This window comes from Podarcis tiliguerta (genome assembly GCF_965153285.1).
Source record: "Podarcis tiliguerta genome assembly, chromosome: 11".
Classification (NCBI taxonomy): domain Eukaryota; kingdom Metazoa; phylum Chordata; class Lepidosauria; order Squamata; family Lacertidae; genus Podarcis; species Podarcis tiliguerta.
Window position 1 is genome coordinate 56,559,690 of NC_139544.1, and position 26,889 is coordinate 56,586,578.

Below are 26,889 nucleotides of genomic sequence, written 5' to 3' on the forward strand. Positions count from 1 at the left end.
ATCAATGACCAGTATGTGATCCAAAGTGAAATCAGAATCAAACGTTAGGTGACCAATCCCAGGTAAATCACATGAGGAACTTCAAGGGAAGATGAAATAAAGCTTTATATCAATACCACAGTTGTTTTTAAGGAAGGAAGGGGATAGATGACAGCTTCCGTCATCCCTGACCATCCCTGACCATTGGCCATGCTGCCTGGGGGTGATGAGATCTAGAGTCCAACATCAGGTTCCTCAACCTTGTCAGTGACTTCCCTGTTGGGAATGGATCTTACCAAAATAGCAGTTCTCTTCCAGAGAGATATCAAGGGAAACTTGAGGGAAGCTAAAAGCATTTGTATAATCATAGAGTGGCTAACTGGGGGACCCAAGCACCATGTTGGCACTTGAACTCCATGCTGCCTTTCAAATAATAATAATAATAATAATAATAATAATAATAATAATAATTTATTATTTATACCCCACCCATCTGGCTGGGTTTCTCCAGCCACTCTGGGCAGCTTCCAACAGAACACTAAAATACAATAACCTATTAAACACTAAAAGCTTCCCTAAACAGGGCTGCCTTCAGATGTCTTCTAAAAGTCTGGTAGTTATTTTTCTCTTTGACATCTGGTGGGAGGGTGTTCACAGGGCGGGTGCCACTACCGAGAAGGCCCTCTGCCTGGTTCCCTGTAACTTGGCTTCTCGTAGCGAGGGAACTGCCAGAAGGCCCTCGGCACTGGACCTCAGTGTCTGGGTAGAACGATGGAGGTGGAGATGCTCCTTCAGGTATACTGGACCGAGGCCATTTAGGGCTTTAAAGGTCAGCACCAACACTTTGAATTGTGCTTGGAAATGTCCTGGGAGCCAGTGCAGGTCTTGGCCAGTGTTATATGGTCTTGGTGGCCGCTCCCAGTCACCAGTCTAGCTGACTCTCACCCCTCTTTGTGCAAAGCAAAAGATATCCTAAGGGCCATAGGAGCATCCTCTCCTTTCACACCAAAATGGGTAGTGGCTGGATAACATGTGGTCCCTTCAGTTCTGTTTTTGGCCTAGAGAGTCTTGCCTTCAGCATTTTTTCCATAAATGCATTGGGCGGGGATGCTCACTTATGGCTTATGTGTGTGGTACGGAAGCTGTACTACCCAGGTCAGGATGGGGTTGTGCAGGGTTGTTAAGGCAGCAGAGAGCATTGTTGGCTGCCCACTCTCCACCTTAGAGCAGATTTATACCACAAGGTGCCATAGGAAGGCACTGGACATAGTAAAAGATCCATCGCATCCTGGTCACTGTCTCTTCGAGCTTTTGCCGTTGGGACGGAGATACATGACGAAGACAAGAACGAGCCGTCTTAAGAAAAGCTTCTTCTCCAGAGCGATCTCAGCCCTGAATAGGAAGCCCGGACTCTGAGAGTCAACTAATCTCCCTTGCTGTATCATACTGTATTGTTTAATTAGTGTTTTTATGGAGCAGTCAAGTTTTATTGTCCGCGAAGGGGGAAATGACAATAAAGATATATTATTATTATTATTATTATTATTATTATTATTATTATTATTATTATTATTATTATTAAAGAATCTAACACATCACCTTGTGAGCTACCATGAGTTGCAAAGAGGGATCCATGATTTGGAAGATTAAACTTGAGGCATATCTAGGACTAAGGACCTGAATGCATTAGATGATAAATTTGGAGTTAGAAGAACAAATCACTTTCTTTGTCAGGAGTGGAATTGTGGAAATAGGAAGACTTAAAACAGAGAAGCTTCTTACACAGGATACTTCTCCCTTTTATTTGGGGTTTGTGGATGGAACTAGATATTATGGTAGAAAATGACAATTGTACTCCCTCTGTAGAATGCATGCAAAATTGGGAGGGGCACAGCTGCTTGTCAATTGATTTACACTGGGAGGGATAATTGCGTGCTTAGGACTTTCTCATGGAAAGGAGGACTGTAAAGTACTTAGCATTGGATGGATCATGCACACTTAATTTATATTTTGATGCATATAAAGGGTACAAAATTGAATAATGTGTCGATTCCATCAGAGGGGAAAATAAAAGACCAAAAAACCTCCACTCACCTTTTTTTTTATTTCAGCATTTGTAGATTTCTGACCTTTTCAGCCACGCATAAAAGCTACAATGAATCACCTCCATGGTGCTTGAAGCACTCCCTCTCACCCTAGAATACATTCAACCATTGTTTCTTTTGTCAATATTTCATCCAAACAGAGCGCACACATCTGCAAGGCAATGTGAGCACCCTTTTGTTGGGAGCAGAATGGAGAGGATAAAGGGATAAGTAGCTATTTTATTTTATCTGAACCATAAATATAAGAGGAGCTCTTTATAAGGATTAAAAAAAAATCCCAGTAGCTAATGCATAGTTTCCAACATTTCACAGTGGAAAGTAGGGATACTTGTGTATTTATAATGTCCCTAGTCTCATTGCTTGAATGCCCCAATACAAACCTTTTCACCAATAGATGCTGTTAATAGAGTCACCCTCCTGTCCCTGAATGCTGCATTGCTCTATTCTTCCCCACAGAGAGTGTTAAAATAAAATAAAATAAAATAAATCAAGGAAGTTTTTGTCCTTTGGGTTAATTATATTCTTGGGTAAAACAAGCACACAGTTTTCCTGTTGTTATTATCAAAAGATCAAAATGAACCTCACCAGCCACAGCCTATGAAATGGAAGGATATCTTAACTCCACCACCAGGGACTTCATGGTACCAGTGGTGGAAAGTGGGATGGCATTTTGGTATGTTAGGCTGAGAGGTCATGCTTGTTTCAAGAATACCCAGTGAGCTTCAAGGTGGAATGAGGCTTTGAACCTGGGTTACCCAAGTCCAACAATCCAACCATAATAACCACAGTGGAGCCAAATCCACTCCATACATTTAAAGCACGACGGTACAATTTTGAACAACCGTGGCTTCCCCAAAGAATTCTGGGACGTGTAGTTTGTTAAGGACCCTAATTCCTCTCAGAGAGCTACGATTCTCAGAGTTCCCTGGGAAGAGGCATTGATTCTTTATCCCCACTAGGAAGTGTAGATCTGGGAGAGGACTACAAGCAGAGGCATACTTTGGCACCCTTGGCAAGGAGCTGTATCAGAACCTCCAAAGCTGGAGGCCAAGGGCCATAAAATCAAAAGGCGTGTTGCCTTTTGTGCTCCTCCAGTGACTCCCTCTGTGGTTATCAGGGGTGTGTGTGCTCTGCTCCACCTCTTCCTCCTCCTTCTGCTCTGGTCAGACCTCACCTGGAGTACTGTGTCCAGTTCTGGGCACCACAGTTCAAGAAGGACACTGACAAACTGGAACGTGTCCAAAGGAGGGCAACCAAAATGGTCAAAGGCCTGGAAACAATGCCTTATGAGGAACGGCTAAGGGAGCTGGGCATGTTTAGCCTGGAGAAGAGGAGGTTAAGGGGTGATATGATAGCCATGTTCAAATATATAAAAGGATGTCACATAGAGGAGGGAGAAAGGTTGTTTTCTGCTGCTCCAGGGAAGCGGACATGGAGCAATGGATCCAAACTACAAGAAAGAAGATTCCACCTAAACATTAGAAAGAACTTCCTGACAGTAAGAGCTGTTCGACAGTGGAATTTGCTGCCAAGGAGTGTGGTGGAGTCTCCTTCTTTGGAGGTCTTTAAGCAGAGGCTTGACAACCATATGTCAGGAGTGCTCTGATGGTGTTTCCTGCTTGGCAGGGGGTTGGACTCGATGGCCCTTGTGGTCTCTTCCAACTCTATGATTCTATGATTCTATGATTCTATGATTCTATGATCCTTCTCCATTGGTCCATCTGTCTGCCCATCTTCCTGCCTCCCTCTCTCATTCCCTCCATTCACTGCTTTCCCTTCTCCCTCCCTCCCTCCCTCTCCTTCCCTCCATTCTCCCTCCCTCCCTCCCTTTTTCTTATTCCTGAAACTCTTGCTACCCCACCTATGTTTCCTCCCCACTCCAAGTCCCACTGGATGTTCTGCACACACTTCTAATAGCATCCTTAGCCGACTGGGAAGGGGGCCTTGCAGGGCTACTGTGATGGCCCACACCAGTGATCAAATTCTTCCGTCAAGGCACTCCCAGGGCCTGGCCACCCAGAGCTGTGGAGGAGTCCATGGAGTGTGCAGGCTGATGGGCTCCTAGTCACTCCAAGTCAGAGTAGAGAAGCATGGTTTTTGCACCCTGCTGGGGCTGCTCCCTTAGCAGAGGTCAACCTGGCCAACCCCTAGGTACACCCCTGAATACAAGTCTCAGCACCCTTGAGAAACTTCATCTGCCAGAATGATCACAATCAGAATTCAGTTCCAGAAACACCTCTCTCCCCACCGTCATTGCCTACTCTGCAGATCTTAAGGGGCAAAAGGCTTAAATGTGGTTCTTAATCCCATAGCCTCGTAGAGTTGGAAGGGACCCAACTTGTTATCTAGTTCAACCCTCTGCAAGGCAGGAATTACAGCTAAGCACATACTTTTATCAAGATTCTGGTCTTCTGGTAGCCCAAACTTGTTCATTTGATCCTGCAGACCTTCTATTGCTTTCCCATTTGTTCAGTTTTGACAGATGTTGCAATAGGTCAGAGGAGCAGTTTTAAGCAGAAGTATGATTTCTTTGAGATGCGGGTGGCGCTGTGGCTTGAACCACAGATCCTAGGACTTGACGATCAGAAGGTCGGCGGTTCAAATCCCCATGACGGGGTGAGCTCCCGTTGCTCGGTCCCTGCTCCTGCCAACCTAGCAGTACAAAAGCACATGAAAGTGCAAGTAGATAAATAGGTACCGCTCCGGTGGGAAGGTAAACAATGTTTCCATGCGCTGCTCTGGTTCGCCAGAAGTGGCTTAGTCATGCTGGCCACATGACCTGGAAGCTGTACGCCGGCTCCCTTGGCCAATAAGGTGAGATGAGTGCCGCAACCCCAGAGTTGGTAATGACTGGACCTAATGGTCAGGGGTCCCTTTACCTTTTTATGATTTCTTTACCGGACCAGTATGCTCTGGTTTTTCTATGCCGTCCCATTATGTCTACAACCCCACTGAGTGCATGTTGTGGTTCAGCTTCACAGAGAAGCAACTCTGCTCTATTTGCAGAGTTTGTCAACTCCTGTCACAGCTGTTTCATCACTGCTTGAAGTCAAGGGTGTAATTTTACGTGGGAGAAAGCTTGGGAGACTACAGAACGGCTTGCATTATCTGAAAAGGCTTTATTTAACCATTTCTCCCAAACAGTAATACATCTATTCAGAGAATATTGAGATCTTATTATATGGAATCATGTCAGCATTTAGAAAATTAGAGGTTTCTTTTTAAAACCTAGAATGAACTGATTTTTCTTTTTTTAAAAAAAATCTTTTTAAAGATGATCACACTCACAATTTCTCGCTGCTCAAGCTGGTTGTCTGGGGGGGGGGGGAGTTAGTTGAGCAAAGGAGAAGGAAGCCTGAGCTTAGAATGTGCCTGAACAGATTATACTGAGAGCAAAGGTCTGGGTAAGAAACATTTACAAGGCCAGGTGGAATCCTATTGGCCCCTTCTGTCACCTGATCCCTGCAGTGCTGATAGATGCAATACCACCTCCGGGCCAAATGTGGTGCTAAATGCAAGTCAGATGCACCTGATGCTCTGAAAAAGCTACACTGATGCATTGTGGACAAAACCAGTTACTGCCATGGTCCCCAGATGAAGACCTTTGGAGCCTTCAACTTGTGGCCATTGCATTATTTTAAAATGTAAAGCATTTGGGTATTGCTTTTCAGCCTTGAGGGCCTCTCATTTAGGTAAATTCTTGGCATCCAATTTCCTCTCTGCATCAGCACCATAGCAGTTTAGAAGAATGGCACTGTGAACAGTGGCAGCAGCAGCAGCGGTGGAGGATATGGAGAGGACAAATTCCTGGAGGAGAAGGATAATGATGACTGCTAGACATGGTGGCCATGCTCTACCTCCATGGTCAAAAGCAGAAATGCTTCTGAATACCAGTTGCTGTAAGCCACAGGAGGATAGAGTGCTCTTGTGCCCTGGATTTCCCACCAGCACCTGGTTACTCACTATGGGATCAGGATGCTGGACTAGATCTATCAGGGCTCTTCTGATGTTCTTATGGCTGGCATGCCCAAGAACCCTTGGCATCTCGGCTGAGGTGATAGGAAAAGGGGCAGAGGAAGATCACTTTCCCATACCTTTGGGCCATATGGGGATAGACTATAGACCTGAGTTGGTGAATACCCTAAGGCTACCATATGTCCCCAGTTCCCGGGGACACTCCCCAGATTTGCAAATCTGTCCCCGGACAAATTCCGTCCCCGGAATGTCCTCAGATTTGCAAATCTGTCCCCGGGAAACGTGGCAGTGGCAGCCTTAGCAGCCCAGAGCCAGCCTGGTAGCACAGTTGGCTCTGGCTGGTTTCAGGAGCTGCTCGCTGCAGCCACCACTGCCGAAGTGGAACCAGGGACGTCCTGTGGTACAGATCTCCTGCCACCTTCCCCCTTTGTTTTGACAGATCTGGGGAGGCTCAGGAGTCACGGGCAGGTGGGCACTGCCCAGGAGGGGTGCAAGGTGCTTGGTTTCTCTTAGAATCATAGAATCATAGAGTTGGAAGAGATCACAAGGGCCATCGAGTCCAACCCCCTGCCAAGCAGGAAACACCATCAGAGCACTCCTGACATATGGTTGTCAAGCCTCTGCTTAAAGACCTCCAAAGAAGGAGACTCCACCACACTCCTTGGCAGCAAATTCCACTGTCGAACAGCTCTTACTGTCAGGAAGTTCTTCCTAATGCTTAGGTGGAATCTTCTTTCTTGTAGTTTGGATCCATTGCTCCGTGTCCACTTCTCTGGAGCAGCAGAAAACAACCTTTCTCCCTCCTCTAGGTGACATCCTTTTATATATTTGAACATGGCTATCATATCACCCCTTAACCTCCTCTTCTCCAGGCTAAACATGCCCAGCTCCCTTAGCCGTTCCTCATAAGGCATCGTTTCCAGGCCTTTGACCATTTTGGTTGCCCTCCTCTGGACACGTTCCAGTTTGTCAGTGTCCTTCTTGAACAGTGGTGCCAGGCAAAGTGCAAAGCCCTTCTTTTGCACATTGTGAAACATAAATGTGCAAAGTTTTTTTTAAAAAAACCGGGCAACAGCTGCAACCCATGACTCCCAAGTCTCCCAGAATTGGTCAAAACAAAGGAGGAAGGGGCGGGAGATCGGGGAAGGCTCGGGAGTCATGGGTGGACGGCGCGTCGTTGCCCATTTTAAAAAACTCTGTGCATTTATGTTTCACAAGGTGTGAAAGAAGGGCTTTGCACCTTTATACAATATGCATGTGTGCTTGGGCCTTACCATTCCCACTACTGACTCCCTGTTGCTACTCAGCTTCAAAAACAAAACAAAAAAAGTTTCCCTGGATTCATTGAAAAAAATCTGGTAACCATAGAATACCCTCTTGACCATCCTCCGTTCATGCAACAAGTTCAAATGCCATTGGGAACTGGAGAGGTGCTTTCAATGTGGACCCCATTTCTGCCACAGATATACCTTAGGAACTTAAGAAGAACCAAAGGCCCATCGAGTCCAGCATTCTCTTCTTGCAGTGATCAACCAGAGGTCCAGATAGGAGGTTCACAAAGAGAAGGTAAACACAACAGCCACCTCAAGCCATCTCAAAGCCATTGGAACCAGCTCTCTGTGCATTTGTGACTGCACCTGCCCTTCAGTCTGATTTCCAAGTGGATATTTGATGTATATAATCCGTTCTGAGCCTGAAATACATTGACTGAAGTTTGGTGGCTGAAGCCGGGATTTGTTTCTATTCCTTATCTCGCTCTTCATTTGTTTTTGGCCGTTCTCCTTTACTACTGCCAGAGGGGGGTTTGTCAAACTGAGAGGCCGTGGCGTGGATAAATATCTAACCAATTCTTTGCCAACAGAGAAAAGAGTTTAATAATTTGCTCCCACTGAGCCACTTTTATGGGGTAATTGCTACTCATTTCATTGAATTTCATCAGCTAAGCAGGATTCCACTGGCTTGTGATGTCTAAATGAGACCTCTTTGCAGGTCAGAACAGGGAGGGAGGGGGGAATCTTGTAGAAAATAGCATTTAATCTATATTGATCTAAAAGTGCTTTATGGTGTTAGAGGTCACCATATTGCTGTTGTCATGGGCTTGTCTCCGGAGAAATAAAACAAGGTCATTTTGATCAGCGATGGCCTTTAAGAACATAATGGTACCTCTCAGAGATCAGTAGGTGAAGTGGACAATAAGGTTCCACCGCCCCAGCTGCCTAGCTGCAGTTTCTCAGCAACCATCTGAAATGGACCTTTTCAATTTGCCCCAGAGGGAGAGAGAGGTTGCGACTGGTACAACCAGAGGCCGAAATCAGTTTGGGGAAAAATGAACCACATATATTTATAATATATATATATCAGCAGAAGACTGGTGAAAGCATTTTAGTTCATGAGAGATGCAAGCATGATCTACAAATAATATCAAAGGGGAAAATCAAAAGCACTTTATACATAAATGAGTCTTGAGGAAGGGACAATATAAGTCTGTGCAAGGAGGAAAATGGGATACAGTGATTACACTGGAAAATAAAGTGTGAAATTAAATCAACTGATATTAAAGCATTAGGGGAGGGATTCAATGTAGGACCAATTTAAAATCTCTTTTTAGTGTACCAGCTGTGCTAGTGAAATGGCTTGAGCAAGAAAGGATGCAGGAAGCCAGCAAGGTTCCTGTGGCTGATTGTGCAACAAATTGCTATAGCCCTGATACTTCCTGTTGCACAATTGGTTGCACAACTGGTGGCTCAACAAGCTTACAGTAGCACAACTGTTGCATTGAGAGCCAGTGTGGTGTAGGGGTTAAGAGCGGTGGACTCGTAATCTGGGGAACCGGGTCCGCGTCTCCGCTCCTCCACATGCACCTGCTGGGTGACCTTGGGCCAGTCACACTTCTCCGAAGTCTCTCAGCCCCACTCACCTCACAGAGTGTTTGTTGTGGGGGAGGAAGGGAAAGGAGAATGTTAGCCGCTTTGAGACTCCTTAAAGGGAGTGAAAGGCGGGATATCAAATCCAAACTCTTCTTCTTCTTGGATTATAGATTCCACAATGCTGAATTACAACTTATTACCAAACTTAAAACCATGGAGAGACCTGGTCTGAATACAGTCATACCTTGGATTACAGCCGCTTCAGGTTGCGTTTTTTTGGGGATACAGACCGCCGAAACCCAGGAGTACTGGAATGGGCTATTTCTGGGTTTCTGGTCGTGCATACACAGAAGCGCTAAATTGCGCTTTGCACATGCACAGAAGTGTCAAATTGCAACCCGCGTGTGCACAGATGCGGGTTGGGGACGCTGCGGGTTGCAAACACGCATCCCTCATGGATCACGTTCGCAACCCGAGCATCCACTGTAGAGGCATTGGGTTCTTATATCATTATATATGATAAAGTTATTTTTGGCCATCTCATACCTTGCTTTTCCCTGTAAGACCAATTGCAGTCGTTAACTGTCATCAACAGGTTTTCCATACCTGTTTAGGGAAGTTTTTAATGTGTGACATTTTAATGTATTTCAAATCTTTGTTGGAAGCTGCCCAGAGTGGTTGGGGAAACCCAACCAGAAAGGCGGGGTACAAATAAATTATCATCATCATCATCATCATCATCATCATCATCATCACCATCAGCCAATCACCCATTCCCACCACCCTTCTGAGTAATACTCCTCCCCACCTTCTCACTATATATAAAGGTCTGGTGATTTCTGTTTCAATGTATCTGAAGAAGTGTGCATGCACATGAAGCTCATACCAAGAACAAACTTAGTTGGTCTCTAAGGTGCTACTGGACATTTTATTATTATTATTTTATACATTTCTACTGTGTCAGACCAACACGGCTACCTACCTGAATCTAGATTCCACAACCATCATTCTCATCCTTATACTGGGTCTTATCCATGTACACTCTCGACTCAGAGCCACTGGAATTGTGCAACTCCATTCTTTCTTCACACTAAGGGGCATTGTGGCAGAGCTTGTACAAGCCCCAGTCACCACAGCAGCAATCTTTCCCCACTTTTCAGAATCCAGAGGTCCAGGCCAAGATTAATCTTGGTTCTCTCTTTTGCAACAAGAAACAAGTGGATGGTTTATGAGTCTTTTAAGTTATGAGCCACAGCTTTCTTCTGCTCAGTAGCTCTGTTGGCATTTCCCTCAGTACCTCTAGACTCTTGAAATGCAAGTAACCCATTTTCTTCCATTGCTGTCCTTGTCCTAAATGGAAATAACTGCAGCCTGGCTCTTCTGTAGAGAAAAACACAGCTTGCAGATGCAAGGTGATTGAGACTGTTTTGTGTCTTTATTATCCCACTAGCAATTGTGATGGAACTATTTTGGCCCATGGGGCAGTAGTCCCTCATTGATGCTCTCCTGAGAGTCTACAAAATGGGCAGTTGTTTGAGGAGGTGATGGAAAACCAACCTCAGCAGTCTCTCAGTTGATCTTCCCTGGCACCCATCTTTCACTCCTGGAATCTGTCAGTTAATTTTGCCTTGTGTGAAGAAGTCCTTCTTTTCTTGCCTACTCAAAATATCCTCCAGCTCTCCCAGGTGACATCCATTCATGAGATGTGCAACCAAACTCCACCCTGTATGTATGTATGCATGTGGAATGGCCAGGCTGGTGGAGCATTTTTTAATTTCAAAATTTCAATTTAGACTTAACGTGACATGATTTGCAGCCTTCCTCCCCCCCCCCCCCGGATCATTTCTTGGAGCGGGGAGGGTTAACCGTCTGATCGAAAAGGTTACAGATGAACAAGATTAAACATTTATTGCCGTGTTAATAAATGATTGCACCTGCGGTGGAGGCAAATATAAATGTTAAGGGGCCTCATTATAAATTCATAGCAGCTCCGCAAGGATAACTGTTTAAAGAAGTCTCCCCCCCTGTCAGTCTGGATACAGAATGTGGGGAACAGGGCCTGCTGCCTGAGGTGAACCAGCAAATGGAGTCTCCCCTCAGAATCCTGGGATCTGTAGTTTGTGCTGGATGAATAGGGACTATAAGTCCCTGGGACCACATGCAGCCTTTCAGACCTGTCTGTTTTGCATCCTCCATGAGTGTTTTTGACTTACGGTAAATGTGTCTTTGAGTGCCTATTGCTTCTCGCTTGCCTGAATGGAGGATAGACAGTGATGTGCAAGTATGAAGAAGTTAGTCTACTTGTCAGATGGCAGTAGTGGTTGCTCGTGAGTAACCAGTCAGGACTCCGGCCTGTCTTTTACAGGTCTTATTTTGGTGCAAAACTTTTTACAGCACAGAACCACAAGTTCATGTCTGCCTCAATCGCTAGCAGAATCCGGGAGTGTCATTTCCGGGTCCTCCCCCAACATAAGAGCTTAGTCACCCCCAGCCTTTTCCTTCCTTCTTTGCATTTTACACCTCTGTGCAAGGTGGGTGACGTCCGGCTTGGCCAGGAGCGGTGCTGAGGCTCCCAGCAGCATCCTCTAGCCCTTTCCCCTCCTTTACCCACGAGGTGTGGCTTTTCCCACCCTCAGACTGACCAGGTGCGGCACTGGGGCTCCCAGCAGCATCCTCTGGTCCCTTCCCCTCTTCCCCACAGGAGGTGTGGCCTTACCCCACCGCAGGAAGAGGAACTGCTTCTCAAGATTTTCGGCGGTTCCCTGTATCCCAGCTGCCCCTCTGCCTTCCTTCCCTGTTCCCATGGCAGTCCCCTGACACTACTGTATAAAAATAAAACAGGAAGCGCTAACTTCTAGCAGGGAGAAAGGCAGCTCAATCAGCGATCCTAACAGTGTTCCTGTGCTCAGTTTATTAGAAGGAAAGCATATAAAACCAGCATCAAATAAACCACCACAGAAAATGAGAAAAATCTGCCTTCCTTCCCCCCTCTGTCACTGAAGCCGCTGCCTCATCGAGGCTCATAATAGTGCCAGTTCTGTTGAGCAACACACTTATGACTCTCACCCGGGTGGCAGGGAGTGTGGGCAAGTTTGGTTTGGTGGTGTTCCCTTTGAATGAGAGACAATGCGGCCTAGGACCCAGGTACCTATGGGACCACCTCTCCTGCCCCACGGAGGACCTTAAGGTCCACAAATGACAACATTTTGGAGGTCCCAGGTTGCAAGGTGGTTAGATTGGTCTCAACTAGGGCCAGGGCCTTTTCAGTACTGGCCCCGACTTGGTGGACCGCTCTGTCACAAGAGACTAGGGTCCTGCAGGACTTGACATCTTTCCGCAGGGCCTGCAAGACAGAGCTGTTCCGCCTGGCCTCTGGTTTGGACTCAGTCTGATCCTTATGTTTCCCTTCCCTTATGGTTTTGATCTATGGGCTACTTTTAAAATGAGGCTGCATTTTAAATTGCATTTTAACCTGTATTTTAAATTGGTGGTTTTTTCCCTATTATGTTTTTACTGTAATTTTACTGGTGTTAGCCACCGTGAGCCCGGCTCTGGCTGGGGAGGGCAGGGTATAAATAATAATAATAATAATAATAATAATAATAATAATAATAATATTGTTGTACTTGCATCACTACATACCCTCCAAGTGTGCCATCCCAGATTAAGTGGGACATCCCAGATTGACAGGCCATCCCAGCTTCTGATTCCTGTCCAGAATATCCCAATTTGGCTCCTTTGCTCTGGTCGTGCCAGAATGTGGGGTTCTGTGCTGCATCTGGGGTTCTGTGCTGCAGCACAAGTCAGTTGGCTCACACCAGAGTGCAGGACCAAAAAATTGGGGGGGGGGGTGTCAGCAGCAGAAGAAGCCAGTTGGGCGTTTGGGGCGGCATGCCCAGGAACAGGGCAAGCCGCCCATAGGGGCGGGGTGCACCACAGGGTCTGCCTGCCTCCTCCCACTCAGCTGCCCTAAAACTGGGTGGTGGTGGCAGCGGGTGGACTGTTTGGGCAGCATGAATCCTGCACTTGTGCAAGCCACTGTGTCTCTCCCAGGGGAGACACGTGGCTCGGGCGAGCTGCAGGCCCCATGGAGAGTGCCGCCTGGCATTTTGTCACCCCCCTCTGTGGTGACACCCAGAGCGGCCTGCACCCACCGTTCCCCCCTTCTTCCAGCCCTTGACCTTGCCACTCTACCTCCTTTTGTCACGGAGCTTCCAGGAGCTGGCTTTCCTAAGTATTTTTGCAGCGTTGGCAGAGGAGGAGGAGAAATCTGTGCCTTCCTCTAGACTGCTCTAGGCTGGTGGAGCCTGGGGCAATGGAGGAGGACAAGGCCATCAGATGCCAGCAGACAAATGTGGGAGAGGAGAGGGAAACCAAAATGGTCAAAGGCCTGGAAACAATGCCTTATGAGGAACGGCTAAGGGAGCTGGGCATGTTTAGCCTGGAGAAGAGGAGGTTAAGGGGTGATATGATAGCCATGTTCAAATATATACAGTAAAAGGATGTCACATAGAGGAGGGAGAAAGGTTGTTTTCTGCTGCTCCAGAGAAGCGGACACGGAGCAATGGATCCAAACTACAAGAAAGAAGATTCCACCTAAACATTAGGAAGAACTTCCTGACAGTAAGAGCTGTTCGACAGTGGAATTTGCTGCCAAGGAGTGTGGTGGAGTCTCCTTCTTTGGAGGTCTTTAAGCAGAGGCTTGACAACCATATGTCAGGAGTGCTCTGATGGTGTTTCCTGCTTGGCAGGGGGTTGGACTCGATGGCCCTTGTGGTCTCTTCCAACTCTTTGATTCTATGATTCTATGAAAGGTGAGCGGCCAAGCGAATGACGGGGTCAGTGGGAGGGTGGGTTGTCCCAATTTTCCCTCTTAAAAGCTCGGGGGATATGTCACTATTTGGGATGCAGATCATAAATCTGTGTCCCCAACCTCCCAGCTTTCTACAGTGATGCCAGATGGTGGTGCCAGGATGTGTCTGGGTGGGAAGTTTTGTGAGCAGAACAATTGGGCCTGATCCCAGTGCACCAGCTCCAGACTGGTGTAGTAACTGGGCCTGGAATGGACTCGTTACCATCTTGCAATGGCAGAGTGACTGGTTTGCACCATTTCAGGACTTTCCTCTAGACCAGGCATGTCCAAAGTCCATTTTGGGGACCTAATACAGCTCAATGACTTCAATTTTAAAAAATGGTTAACAACTGTGGTTTGTTCTTTGGTTGGCCCTCAAGGCCCTTCACTTCATGAAATCTGGCCCTCTTTGAAAAATGTTTGGACACCACTGCTCTAGCCTTTGCCAGTGAACAGGCCACCACCGTGCCCCCTGCCCACAGGTTTGATGGGAAGAAAATGGAAGCCAACATTGATCGAGTGACTCTCACATCGCTCCGTCAGCAGTAGCTGATGAGAGGCCAGCTCAGCCCAGTGGTTGGATCACTCCATCAGGGTATGAGTTTTCTGTTAGAGTGAATTTTGATGGGCTTTTGCTCAGATCAGGCAAGGCTGTCTTTATGTTCTTCTTGTACTGTTAAGCAAAATCAAAGTAAAGAGAGAGAATGTCTGTCTGGTAGGAGGGCATGGCATTGATCTCTGTCTACAGTTGGATACTATAGTAATAGACAAATCTGTTGCTGATGACATGCCTTTTGGTTTCATCAGAATATTAAAATCCTGTGCAAAACTGCACCTATGTATAAATTAGGGACACTTATCTCTGAATTATATATGCAGCAGAAGAGGCTGCAGTATTAAAATGAGGCTTTTAAATGAGAATGAGTAAATGAAATACATGGGTAAGTCTGGAATTGAAATAAATACATAAAGATGCAGAGTAGAACGACTGTAATAAATGGTATGTTTATTGTACCAAAGGGAGAAAAAGAAGAATATTCCAATTGAATTGTTGTCATTATTTCCTAAAATCTTGAATTGCAAGTCATCATATAGATATTTAATGAATATTTGATAAGGTTTTGAAGACCTCTCTGTTTCGAAGGCATGATTTAATTTCAAGCTGCTCCATAAAAATAGAAAGATAGCTGTTTTAGATGGTTGGGTGACTTCTTTAACCCTTGTACTGCCAGTGATTTGCCGATTGTCTCAAATATCTGAAACATTTAGCTTCCTCTCTTCAGATTCTGCAACAAGAGCACCACAAGTCTTCCATGCAAATGAGAAGAAGCATTCATTATGGGCACAATCGAAGAAGAAGAAGAAGAAGAAGAAGAAGAAGAAGAAGAAGAATCTTGCCTCCTTTTGCATTGCAGAGTGGATGGGGAATAACTCAGCAGTGAAACATGTGCTAGGTTAAATCCCCCCAATTCTTGGTTGTTGCCAATTTGTTGCTGTTTAGTCAATTAGTCGTGTCCAACTTTTCGTGACCCCCTGGTCTAGAGCACGTCAGGCACCCCTGCCTTCCACTGCCTCCTGCAGTTTAGTCAAACTCATGTTCGTAGCTTTGACAACACTGTCCAGCCACCTCATCCTCTGTCGTCCCCTTCTCCTTGTGCCCTCCATCTTTCCCAAAATCAGGGTCTTTTCCAGGGAGTCTTCTCTTCTCATGAGGTGGCCAAAGTATTGGAGCCTCAGCTTCATGATCTGTCCTTCCAGTGAGCACTCAGGGCTGATTTCCTTCAGAATGGATAGGTTTGATCTTTTTGCAGTCCATGGGACTCTCAAGAGTCTCCTCCAGCACCATAATTCAAAAGCATCAATTCTTCGGCGATCAGCCTTCTTTATGGTCCAGCTCTGACTTCCATACATCACTACTGGGAAAACCATAGCTTTAACAATATGGACCTTTGTAGGCGCGGTGATGTCTCTGCTTTTTAAGATGCTGCTTTTTAAGATGCTGTTGCCAATTACAGAAGCACAATTCTCAATTTGTTCCTGTAGCAATTTCATGACACACTGTGCAAGGAATTTCAGTTGCCTCCAAGTTGCAAAATATCATGCTGCAAATGTGAATGTCCAGCCATGTATGTTTACATGTTAAGGAATTATGTGTGAACTACCTGCAACGATCAGAATCTAAGCATCAGTCTAATCCACCATCCTATTTTCAGGAGTAGTCTTCAAGTTGCCATTGGGAAGCCCACATAAAGGGTGTGGAGACCCAGCCCATTATGTCCATAATAACCGTTATTCAGCAAAAGGATGTATGTGTTTTTTAAAAGAAGAAGAGAAGAGTTTGGATTTGATATCCCGCTTTATCACTACCCGAAGGAGTCTCAAAGCGGCTAATATTCTCCTTTCCCTTCCTCCCCCACAACAAACACTCTGTGAGGTGAGTGGGGCTGAGAGACTTCAGAGTAGTGTGACTAGGAGCGGGGAAGCTCTAAATACATCCTAGTGCATCATATCAAAACATGCAATTTTGCAGCAATTTATATTAATAATTTCATTAGAGTATATCAAAAAGGGGGAATCTAGTCCATGTTGTAGTAAGAATGGATCAACGTTTGTTTTTGTGTAGTTTTGATGGTTGCAATTTTTCTTCTATTTCTTTATACAGTGGTACCTCAGGTTAAGTACTGAATTTGTTCTGGAGGTCCGTTCTTAACCTGAAACTGCTCTTAACCTGAAACACCACTTCAGCTAATAGGGCCTCCCACTGCTGCTGTGCCGCCGGAGCATGATTTCCGTTCTCATCCTGAAGCAAAGTTCTTAACCCGAGGTACTATTTCTGTGTTAGCGGAGTCTGTAACCTGAAGCGTATGTAACCTGAAGAGTCTGTAACCCAAGGTAAAGGTAAAGTAAAGGTACCCCTGCCCGTACGGGCCAGTCTTGACAGACTCTAGGGTTGTGCACCCATCTCACTCAAGAGGCCGGGGGCCAGCGCTGTCCGAAGACACTTCCGGGTCACGTGGCCAGCGTGACATCGCTGCTCTGGCGAGCCAGAGCCGCACACGGAAACACTGTTTACCTTCCCGCTAGTAAGCGGTCCCTATTTATCTACTTGCACCCGGGGGTGCTTTCAAACTGCTAGGTTGGCAGGCGCTGGGACCGAACAGCGGGAGCGCACCCCGCCGCGGGGATTCGAACCGCCAACCTTTTGATCGGCAAGCCCTAGGCGCTGAGGCTTTAACCCACAGCGCCACCCGCGTCCCTAGGTAACCCAAGGTACCACTGCATTAAAAAAGAAGACGAGGAGAATGCTTTTTCGTGCAAATTAATGCTGACGGGGGAACATAAGGAACAGGTCTTCTCAGTGGTGGCCCCATATTTGAACTCCTCCCTTGAGGGAGTTACAGTTGCCCCTTGTACAATTGAGGGATTTATTTATTCATTGCACTAGTCACCCTTTAGCCTCTCAGAAGGGCTTACATAAACTATTCGGAAGGTTGTCCCTGTCTTCAGGCTCACCGTCTAAGAAGGGAAGACGTGCCCAAGGATTAAGACCTTCTGGGAAATGATATATAATGAAATGAAAAAGGTATTTAAATATACCTTCCTGAAGAAACCAGAGGCCTTTCTCCTGGACATGTTCGGCCAATTGGTGTTAAAGAAAGATAGAACTTTTTTTATGTACGCCACAACAGCAGCAAGAATACTGATCGCAAAGTATTCGGCTGGGGAGGGCGGGATATAAATAAAATTTATTATTATTATTATTATTATTATTATTATTATTGGAAGACACAAGAGCTACCCACCCAGGAAGAATGGCAGATGAAGCTGATGGACTATATGGAGATGGCGGAAATGACTGACAGAATCCAAGACCAGGGAGAAGAGTCGATGGAAGAAGATTGGAAAAAGTTTAAAGTATATTTACAGAAATATTGCAAAATTAATGAATGTTAGAAGAATATTGGAATGAAGTTATATGGTCTTAGCAGAAGTGTTATTAAGAACTATATGAATATTAATTGTTAATGTGCTAAAGTGGAAAATTTAAAGTTAAATTGTGTTAAGATAAATTATAGAACAAAAATTGAGAAAGAGGGAAAGGATTTGTTGAACCAGCTAATTTGAACTAGAATACAAAAAAGGGAGGTGCGAGGAAGTCGAGGAAATAAGCTTATGAAAGATAATGAAATGAAACTTGGATGTGTTTTTAAATGTTTTAGTTTTTTCTTGTTGTTTTGTGGTATTGTTTTTCTTTTTATTTTTGATGTAATGTTTGTTAAATTTTTATTGTTTCTTTTTTCTTTTTGTAATTATTAAACATTTAATAAATATCATTGAAAAAAGAAAAGAAGGCAAGACACACAAGGAAATAGGAAATGAAGGGAGGAGAGGAAAGCAATTTCAAGCACAACTGGTCTTAAAGTTACATCCAGTGGCCAGTGATGGCTTTGGTTGTTATCCCTTGAGGAAGAACAGCAACTCTTCACCTTCCCACACCCAGATTAGATCCTGTGACCATATCTAGGCCAGGAGGAGAGGACAGTTATTCCTCAGACAGCTGCCTTCTTAGCTGTTAGAATCCTCACAGCTTTTAAACATCCCTCAAAAGTCAATAGTTTTGAGTTACTTCCAGCTGTTAATAATAATCAATTTCTGATTATTAAATGGCTATATTATTACTGGTTTTAAAACAAGTATTCCCTGATTGGGTTTCATTGGGTTGTTGCTTGTTTTTTAAATGAACATTGAGTCAGATTGTGGGATATATGTTTTTTAAACTGCCATTTAAAATGATGGTCTTTCATTGAATTATATTTTACTGAATATTGTAACTGCTTTTTGCTTGCTCTCCCTGCTCTGCAAGCCATATTGGGAGGCCTTTGCCCAGAAAGGCAGCCTGAAAACATTAAAATAAAATAGAATAAATAAACTGCTCAAGCCAGTGCTGTTTTTTGTTTTTTTTTAAAATGAAATGCACAAAATGCTTTGGGATCCTGACTGCTTTTGCCTCCTAGACACCAGAGCTTTGTGATCTTCTTTTTTTTTTTTAAAAAAAAGATATTTATTAAAGTTTTCAATATATTACAAAAAATTGAAAAAAGAAGAAAAAAACAAGAAAATGTAAAAGGTTAAAAAAAAGTAAAAAAGAAAAAAGATGCAAAATAGAAACAGTTAAAAACAAATCAATCTTTCCATGTCATATCTTTCATTTACTTGTTTCCCTGACCTCCTCACACCTCCCTTTCTTGCATTCCAGTTCAGTTGGTTAATTCAGCAAATCCTTTCCCTCTTTAATTTTACCTTAATCTTTTGTCTTAATATATTATAGCTTTAAATTATCACCTGTTAACAATCCATTTTTACATATTCCTTAACATTGCTGCTAAAAAATCCCACTTAACTTCAAGAGCTTTGTGATCTTCTAAACAATCACAGCTACCGACTTTGGGGATGCTCTGGGGTTGAAATCCCGGTTGCGTTCCCTTCACTTTTAGAAAATGTATCAAATGTGTTCGTGGGCAGCCAGGTGGGAGTTCATGCCTTAACTTTCTGATGGACCTCTCTGCAGTTTGCGATGATTCTTCTCCTGGCCATTGATTTCCTATCAGAAAGACTTGGCGCAATAACCGTGTGCATATATATAATAAATGATGGCTACCAAAAGGCTGAACGACGCTCGCTTTGTGAGCACTCCATGGTACCTGGATTCTTATTGATTGCAAGGGGGCGGGTTGTGCTACAAGGGACAGCAATAAAGCTAAGAAGACAGATGAGATGCATTTTGAATGATGTGAGTAGGCAGCGACAGTCTTGTATATTCATAGTCTTGCCCTGCTGGCATCTGAGGCCTGCAGAGGGATGAATGAATGGTAGGTTCTCTACGGTGATAGAATGGACTGTACCACACCAGCTGCAGGGGTGATTGGAATTTCTATGCATTTGGGGAAATGGGGAAATTAACTAATACAGTGGTACCTTGGTTCTCAAACTTTATCCGTTCCGGAAGTCGGTTCCAAAACCAAAGCATTCCAAAACCAAGGGGTGCTTTCCCATAGAAAGTAATGCAAAATGGATTAATCCGTTCCAGACAACCCCTTAAAAAGCAATTTAGCATGGATTTTACTATCTAACGAGACCATGGATTCATAAAATGAAAGCAATAAACAATATAATGCAGTCACACAATCAATCAGTAGCTGAAGTGGGTTCCGCACAGTCACAAAAACAAACAAAAAAAGGGCCACAAAAACGCAAAATAAATAGCAAAAACAGACAGACCTCAGCGTAACACTCAAAACAGAAGTGTGGCACTCAAAATGGAGCATATTCGGCTTCTGTAAAAAGTTCGCAAACTGGAACACTTCCAGGTTTGCAGTGTTTGGGTTCCAAGTTGTTTGAGTACCAAGGCATTTGAGAACCAAGGTACCACTGTACCTTGGTAGACAAGTCAATAATATGCTTGACTGAATCTAAGATCATAAGAAGAATGCTTCTGAATTAGGCCAAAGGCCCATCTGTTCCAACATCAGGAAACAAAGTCCTTGAAAAATAAACTATACAGTGGTACCTCGAGTTACAGATGCTTCAGGTTACAGATTCCGCTAACCCGGAAGGAGTACCTCGGGTTAAGAACTTTGCTTCAGGATGAGAACAGAAATCATGCTCCAGCAGCGCGGTGGCAGTGGGAGGCCCCATTAGCTAAAGTGGTACCTCAGGTTCAGAACAGGTTCAGGTTAAGACCGGACCTCCAGAATGAATTAAGTTCTTAACCTGAGGTACCACTGTACTTGCTCTTCGCTGTGACATCTGTTGAAGGAAGGCGAGCCTGGGCTCGAATGGCGGTTAGGCATTGGTAGGGGTACTGTCCTATTGTTATGCAAATGAGGGGGGAAGGAGCGCCATCACCTTCCCCTAAGCAAGGGTAGTCCGGTAAAGGATTCTGGGGAGCGTGGCCTTGTCCTATGCCTAGGGAGGTGTGGGCCCACGGCATGCCCCCACGCGGTGACGCCCGGGGGAGGTCCTAGTTGACGTGCCTCAGCAGGACTCCTCCCTCTGGTGATTAACCCTTCCGGCCTCTAGCCGGTTAGTAGTTAGGACCAATGCCTAAGCCAATACTGCTCAATTCCTGTAATCAATAAAGTTGTGGCCTAATTTGACCCATTAACCTGAATTCTTATGTCCTGTGTCTTTATTTCCTCGGGGGGAGGCGGGAACTCACCACACAAATTATTGTTATAGTAACAAACCAAAACTATTAATGAAATGCAGAACTGGTGCTTTTCCCAATGACATATGGTTTCTTCTGCTAATGCAGAGAATCCAGCATGACAGTACCTACACTTTGAAACTCCCTGCCTATTGATATTAGGTAGGTGGCTTTTGGTGTTGACTCTGCCCTCTGTGAGCTTTTTGCCCCTAACAGATTGCCTGAGTGAATAGGGGTTGGCAGGGGTTGGGGAGAAGGTTCCTCACCTGTACTCTGGGACCTGTGTAAGTTCTCAATCCTAGAGAAATTATTCCCCCACCTCTATTTTCTGGTAGAAACTGGATTGCAAACATTCTGGCCCCCTTGTCTTCCTGACCATTTAGAACATCCATGGCTATTCCACATCATCATACCCATCAGTCAGTTGAGCCAATCAGCTCCAGAGGTTGCATAACATCACTAGTCTAGTATACAGTATTGTAGGTTACTGAAAACAGGAGTGAGAAGCATTAGGCTGAGGATTTTGTCTGCAACTTTCCTTCATTTCCAGTCTGGACAAGTTATGGATATTCATGAAATATGTATGTGTGCTGGTCACTTTATAATAATAATAATTTATTATTTATACCCTGCCCATCTGCTGGGTTTCCCCAGTCCCTCTGGGCAGCTGCCAACCAAATATTAAAAACAATACAGCATCAGACATAAAAAACTTCCCTAAACAGGGCCGCCTTCAGTTGTCTTTTAAAAGTAAAATAGTTGTTTATTGCCTTGACATCTGCTGGAAGGGCGTTCCACAGGGCAGGCCTCACTACCGAGAAGGCCCTCTGCCTGGTTCCCTGTAACTTCACTTCTTGCAGCAAGGGAACTGCCAGAAGGCCCTCGGCACTGGACCTCAATATCCGGGCTGGATGATGGGAGTGGAGACGCTCCTTCAGGTATACAGGATCAAGGCTGTTTAGGACTTTAAAGGTCAGCACCAACACTTTGAATTGTGCTTGGAAACATACTGGGAGCCAATGAAGATCTTTCAGGACCAGTGTTATATGGTCTCGGCGGCCACTCCCAGTCACCAGTCTAGCTGCTGCATTCTGGATTAATTGCAGTTTCCGAGTCACCTTCAAAGGCAGCCCCACGTAGAGTGCATTGCAGTAGTCCAAGTGGGAGATAACTAGAGCATGCACTGTAGGAAAACAAATGTGTACAATAACAAATATATTAACGAAGTGCAGAGCTGAGGAGGGAATATAACTCACTTCTTATCAAGGTCAAGGTGTGAGTCAGGAATTTTTTAAAAAATCTGCCATTGAGATTTTCAAAAAAACTCCATCCCTGCATAGGGCTGCACTCTGTTTTTCAGTTTTTCAGAAATGCAAACTACTTGGTTTTGGTTTTTCTGAGCTGCGTATCACAGCTGCTAATCATTGACTCATCATTTCCATCTCTTTCTGTTTCCCCAGCGATGACAATGCAGTTTATCAGCCACCGGTTCCCCGACTACCATGATCCCACCATAGGTAAGTTAAACCCTCTTTTTTACACCAGCACTTTGGGCCGTGGAGCAATGAGAAATTGGGCTTCCAACTGCTGAAAAGGTTTCTCATTGATTGCATCCCCTTTATCCAAGTGACTCATTAATTAACCAATTAAATGGAAATACATTTGCATATAAATCGGCACCTGAATATCATTTCCACGTTCGAAATTCTGAAGGGAGCACAAGATTGCCTGCAGCATGATAAACCAAAGCTACTACATGTAGTTTGAAGAAATGGCTCCCTTTAGGATTTCCTTGTTGTTTAGTACATCATGAACACACTGGAACTAAAATAGCCTTGAAAAATAGGGGAAGGGGACCGTGATCATGACCATGCTAGCATATTGGTTCCCAGTGTTTTATGAACTCAACTTTTAGTTGATTAATCTGCTAATGATGCAAATGAAAAGCTATAGCCCTGGTTGAAATGATTCATGGCCATTGTGTTAGAATTAACTGCACAGTCCCTTTATGTATGAGCAGAGGCATATCTAAGCTCCTTTGCTCCTTTCAAAGACAGGAGAGACCATGGGCCAGAAACTTTAAAAGCTTGCTTTTCAACACCTTTTGTGCTCTACACCAGTGAACGGATTCTTCCACAAAGGCACCCAGGGAAGCCTGCGTACATCACCCAGGGCAGTAGAGGAGCAGTCCAGGGAGCGTGTTAGTGGATGGGCTCCTAGTCACTCTGAGCCAAAGTGGAAAGGCACATTTTTTGTGTACTTCCCAGGCCTGCGTCCTTGGCAGGGACAAACCTGGCCAACCCCTGGATATGCTGCTGTGTGTGACTCAGACTCCATGCTCTTCCTTCTCAGCATAGACCTTCTTCTAGGGTCCTGCCAGGGAGCTGTATATAACCCAGTTAAGTAAAGCAGTTTGTTACCAACACCTATGTGTAGCCTGAATATTGCAAAGGCTCAACAGGCAAGGTTTCCAATGTGAACTTTGTGAAACCTTCAAAAATTCAAAATGGCAGTTACTTGGCCGGGGATTTTGGGAGATGCCTAGCAGTAAGATTAGCTTTCAGGTTGGTGTTTCAGAATCCAGCATTTCTGTGTTTATCAAGGGGAGGCAGACATTTTAGGCCTGTGGGCACATTTGGATTGTTGAATGTGTCCCATTGGCACCCCCTGCTCTGGCAATTTCTGTCCCTCTTCCCCTCAGATTTGCTCCCCCTCAAACAGAAAAGGAGCTAGAGCACACCCATGCAAACACTTCACCTTTCCTAAGGACCTATGTAAAAGTCATATCTAGAAGAAGCCTTGAAAAGCACATAGGGATTAAAGAGGAAGTTGGAAAGAGCGACACTCTTGCCACTTCCTTCTTCAGCTCTATGTAGTTTTCAAAGGAGAACAGGGTAACCATGCTCACCACCTCATGCATGACCCAAGAGGCAATGGTGTGGTGCATCAGAGACTTTGTTGGCACCAGGGGAAGACCTCAAGTACACCACTGCGCCCATGGGCTCCTTGAGGGCAACCTCTGATATACCTGCTAAGTGTGAACTGGTAGCAAAAAGGACAGAACTTCTGTATACAGACCAGCTCATAGTTTGACCAAGAGAAACACTGCAAGTCATTCATAAAAGGCTGAATGAAACTGTTTGGAATAGTCCTTCTCTGAGTATCTGAATCTCTTTTTAAAGCCCGTTGATGGGTGTGGCAAAAATGTTTTTTATTTAAAGCTTGGTCAAGGTACTCTGTGCTAGCAAGTGGGGAGGAAGCTTATAGCTTTTCATGTAAACAATCTAGATCCTACACCTAAGAAAGCTGAATTTTCCAGCCTGTGTGTAATGTCTGCACTGAGAATATAACTTCCATTCCATAACAGAAACTGTTTTTCTTTCTTTTATAAGTCATTAATTTATTCAGGCCAGGAGTTGTTGAGAGCACCAGAGCCCCATCCCCAAGCTTCCAAATATATATTTGCAACCATAATAAGGACTAGAAACCTGCTTGCTTGTTAAGAGTCTCAGGAAGATGGATCCTGTGCTATTTGCCATATTGTGTCTCCTTTCCCGCTCTGCACTCCTCTAGAAATGTGATACGTCTTTCCAGCCTCCCCCACAATGCTATCAAGGAAAGGCCAGACCAAATTGTAACCCTGTGTCTTTTGAGTCTTCTGAATTATTGGCTTGCAGTTGCCGCTGCAACAGCATTCTGTGGCAACAGCAACATCAGATGTCACTGTCCATCAGGCCCTTTTGCTTGATCCCAAAGATGGTGGGCATCGTTATAAATTCCTAGTATCACCTTTAAAAGGGAAGAGTGAGTAATGACCCCAGAGGTACCCTTCTGGATGTCCACAGGGCACATTCATCACTTTGGATTAACATTGCTGAGCATTCAGTGCTGACAGATGGCTGAGAGCAAACATTTATCTGGCTATAAAAGGAGATGGCTTTAAGAGAATGAAAGACAGAAGTTTGCTGCACTCCGTTTTCTTTGAGCTTTAACCATTTCCTCATCTTTCACACTTCAGATCTGCAGGAAAGAAAGGCCCATTGAGAACAGAGCTCCCAGACAACTGGTGGGGTGTGGGGTGGAGATTTTGCTTTTGCACTAGTTGACAGAAAAGTAGAGAGGCTAAGACAACCCCCTTAAGCTAGTTTGGGGCTCAGGACCGCAATGCCTCAAGGACCACCTCTCTCCATATGAACCTACCTGGATCCTGTGAACATCCTCCGAGGCCCTTCTTCATGTCCTCACTCTACAAGGAGTCTGGAGGGTGGCAACACAGGAATGGGCCTTTTCTGTGGTGGCTCCCCATTTGTGGAATGCTCTCACCAGAGAGGCTTTCTTGTCACCTTCATTATACACCTTTAGGTGCCAGGCAAAATCCTTCTGCTACAACCAGGCCTTGGGCTGATTAACATCCTATAACCTTTCAAATGTGTTTGTGGGATGGTGTGAGAGGAAGGGAGTTGTTGCTTGTGGTGGTTGTTATGTATTTTGTGCTTTTATCTTGTATTTTTGTGTTGTGAACTTCCTTGAGAGCTACGGATGAAGGGCAGTATACAAATTTTAATAATAATAATGTTTAGTTAATTGGTTAGCACAGAGTTTAAAATTTAGTTTAAAACATCATTGGGGCAGCATTCATGATGCAAAGGCCTCCTGATGTAAAATCATTTTAACCTGACTTCTAAATCTTTGCAAGGATGTTGACTTGATTTATAGGAAGGTAGTTCCATAAAGCTGGGTCCCCAAGGCTGGAGTCACAACTCTCATTGACACAAGTAATGCTTCTGGGCCATGGAGAACCAGTATTAGATCTACCTCAGATGATCTTAGTGATCAGCTTGGGACATACAGGGCAAGGTGGTCTTTAAGATTTTCTTGTTGTTGTTTAGTCGTTCAGTCGTGTCCGACTCTTCGTGACCCCATGGACCAGAGCACGCCAGGCACTCCTGTCTTCCACTGCCACCCGCAGTTTGGTCAAACTCATGCTGGTAGCTCCGAGAACACTGTCCAACCATCTCGTCCTCTGTCGTCCCCTTCTCCTTGTGCCCTCCATCTTTCCCAACATCAGGGAGTCTTCTCTTCTCATGAGGTGGCCAAAGTATTGGAGCCTCAGCTTCAGGATCTGTCCTTCCAGTGAGCACTCAGGGCTGATTTCCCTAAGAATGGAGAGGTTTGATCTTCTTGCAGTCCATGGGACTCTTAAGATACCCTGGGCCTAAGTTGTCCAGCAGCTTAGACACTGGTACAAGAACCATGAACATGACCCATTATCAGATGGGAAGCCAGTGCAGGTTATTTAACACTAGTGGTGGTTGTTCCCAGCACCAGTCTAGCCGTGGCATTCTGCAGCAGCTGAAGCTTCCAGACCAGACCCTAGGGCAGCCCTACATAACGTGTATTTCAGTAGTCCAGGCTATGCATGAGTTAATGTGATCAGGTTGTCCCTGTCAAGGAGCTGTTGTTTACTTTAGGTGACTACATGAATTCATCCTGGGGTTAATCCCTGTGTTTGCTTCCAGATACTGGGCTCTGCCTGCAAGTGTTCCAAATATTCCTAGGCTCTGCTTCTAGGCTCATAGCAAATTGCTGAAAAATCCTCCAGTTCCACCCCTAGATCTGATATAGGGCTCAGACTGGCCATCCCAGCACCTGCCCAGATACCAGAATTTTGTATGAGACGACAGCCTAATCTTAAAGTGTTTTCCCCACAAAGAAGAAATATGTTGACTTCTGTACATTTATTTTAGCATATTTTTTCGGATCAGTGTATTTCCTGAAAGCAATTCAGATTGGTGGTGTTTATTTATTTTTAGTTTTGCATTGCCAAAAACATGACTAATGCTCCCATCTACTGGTCCCCAGTTGCCTGTCTGCCTGTCTGCCTGTCTCTCAAATATAACCATT

At 44.8% G+C, this 26,889-nt stretch overlaps 1 protein-coding gene across 2 annotated transcripts in view; it reads left to right on the forward strand.

The window, feature by feature from the left end:
- The window catches only part of RIT2 (Ras like without CAAX 2), a 256,817-nt gene that overhangs the window by 46,104 nt on the left and 183,824 nt on the right, over positions 1 to 26,889 (forward strand). For both annotated transcript variants that reach the window (XM_083403205.1, XM_083403204.1), the window contains exon 2: positions 22,446 to 22,502. In XM_083403205.1, coding sequence (XP_083259331.1) covers positions 22,446 to 22,502 — 57 coding nt within the window. The remainder of the gene's footprint in view (positions 1 to 22,445; positions 22,503 to 26,889) is intronic.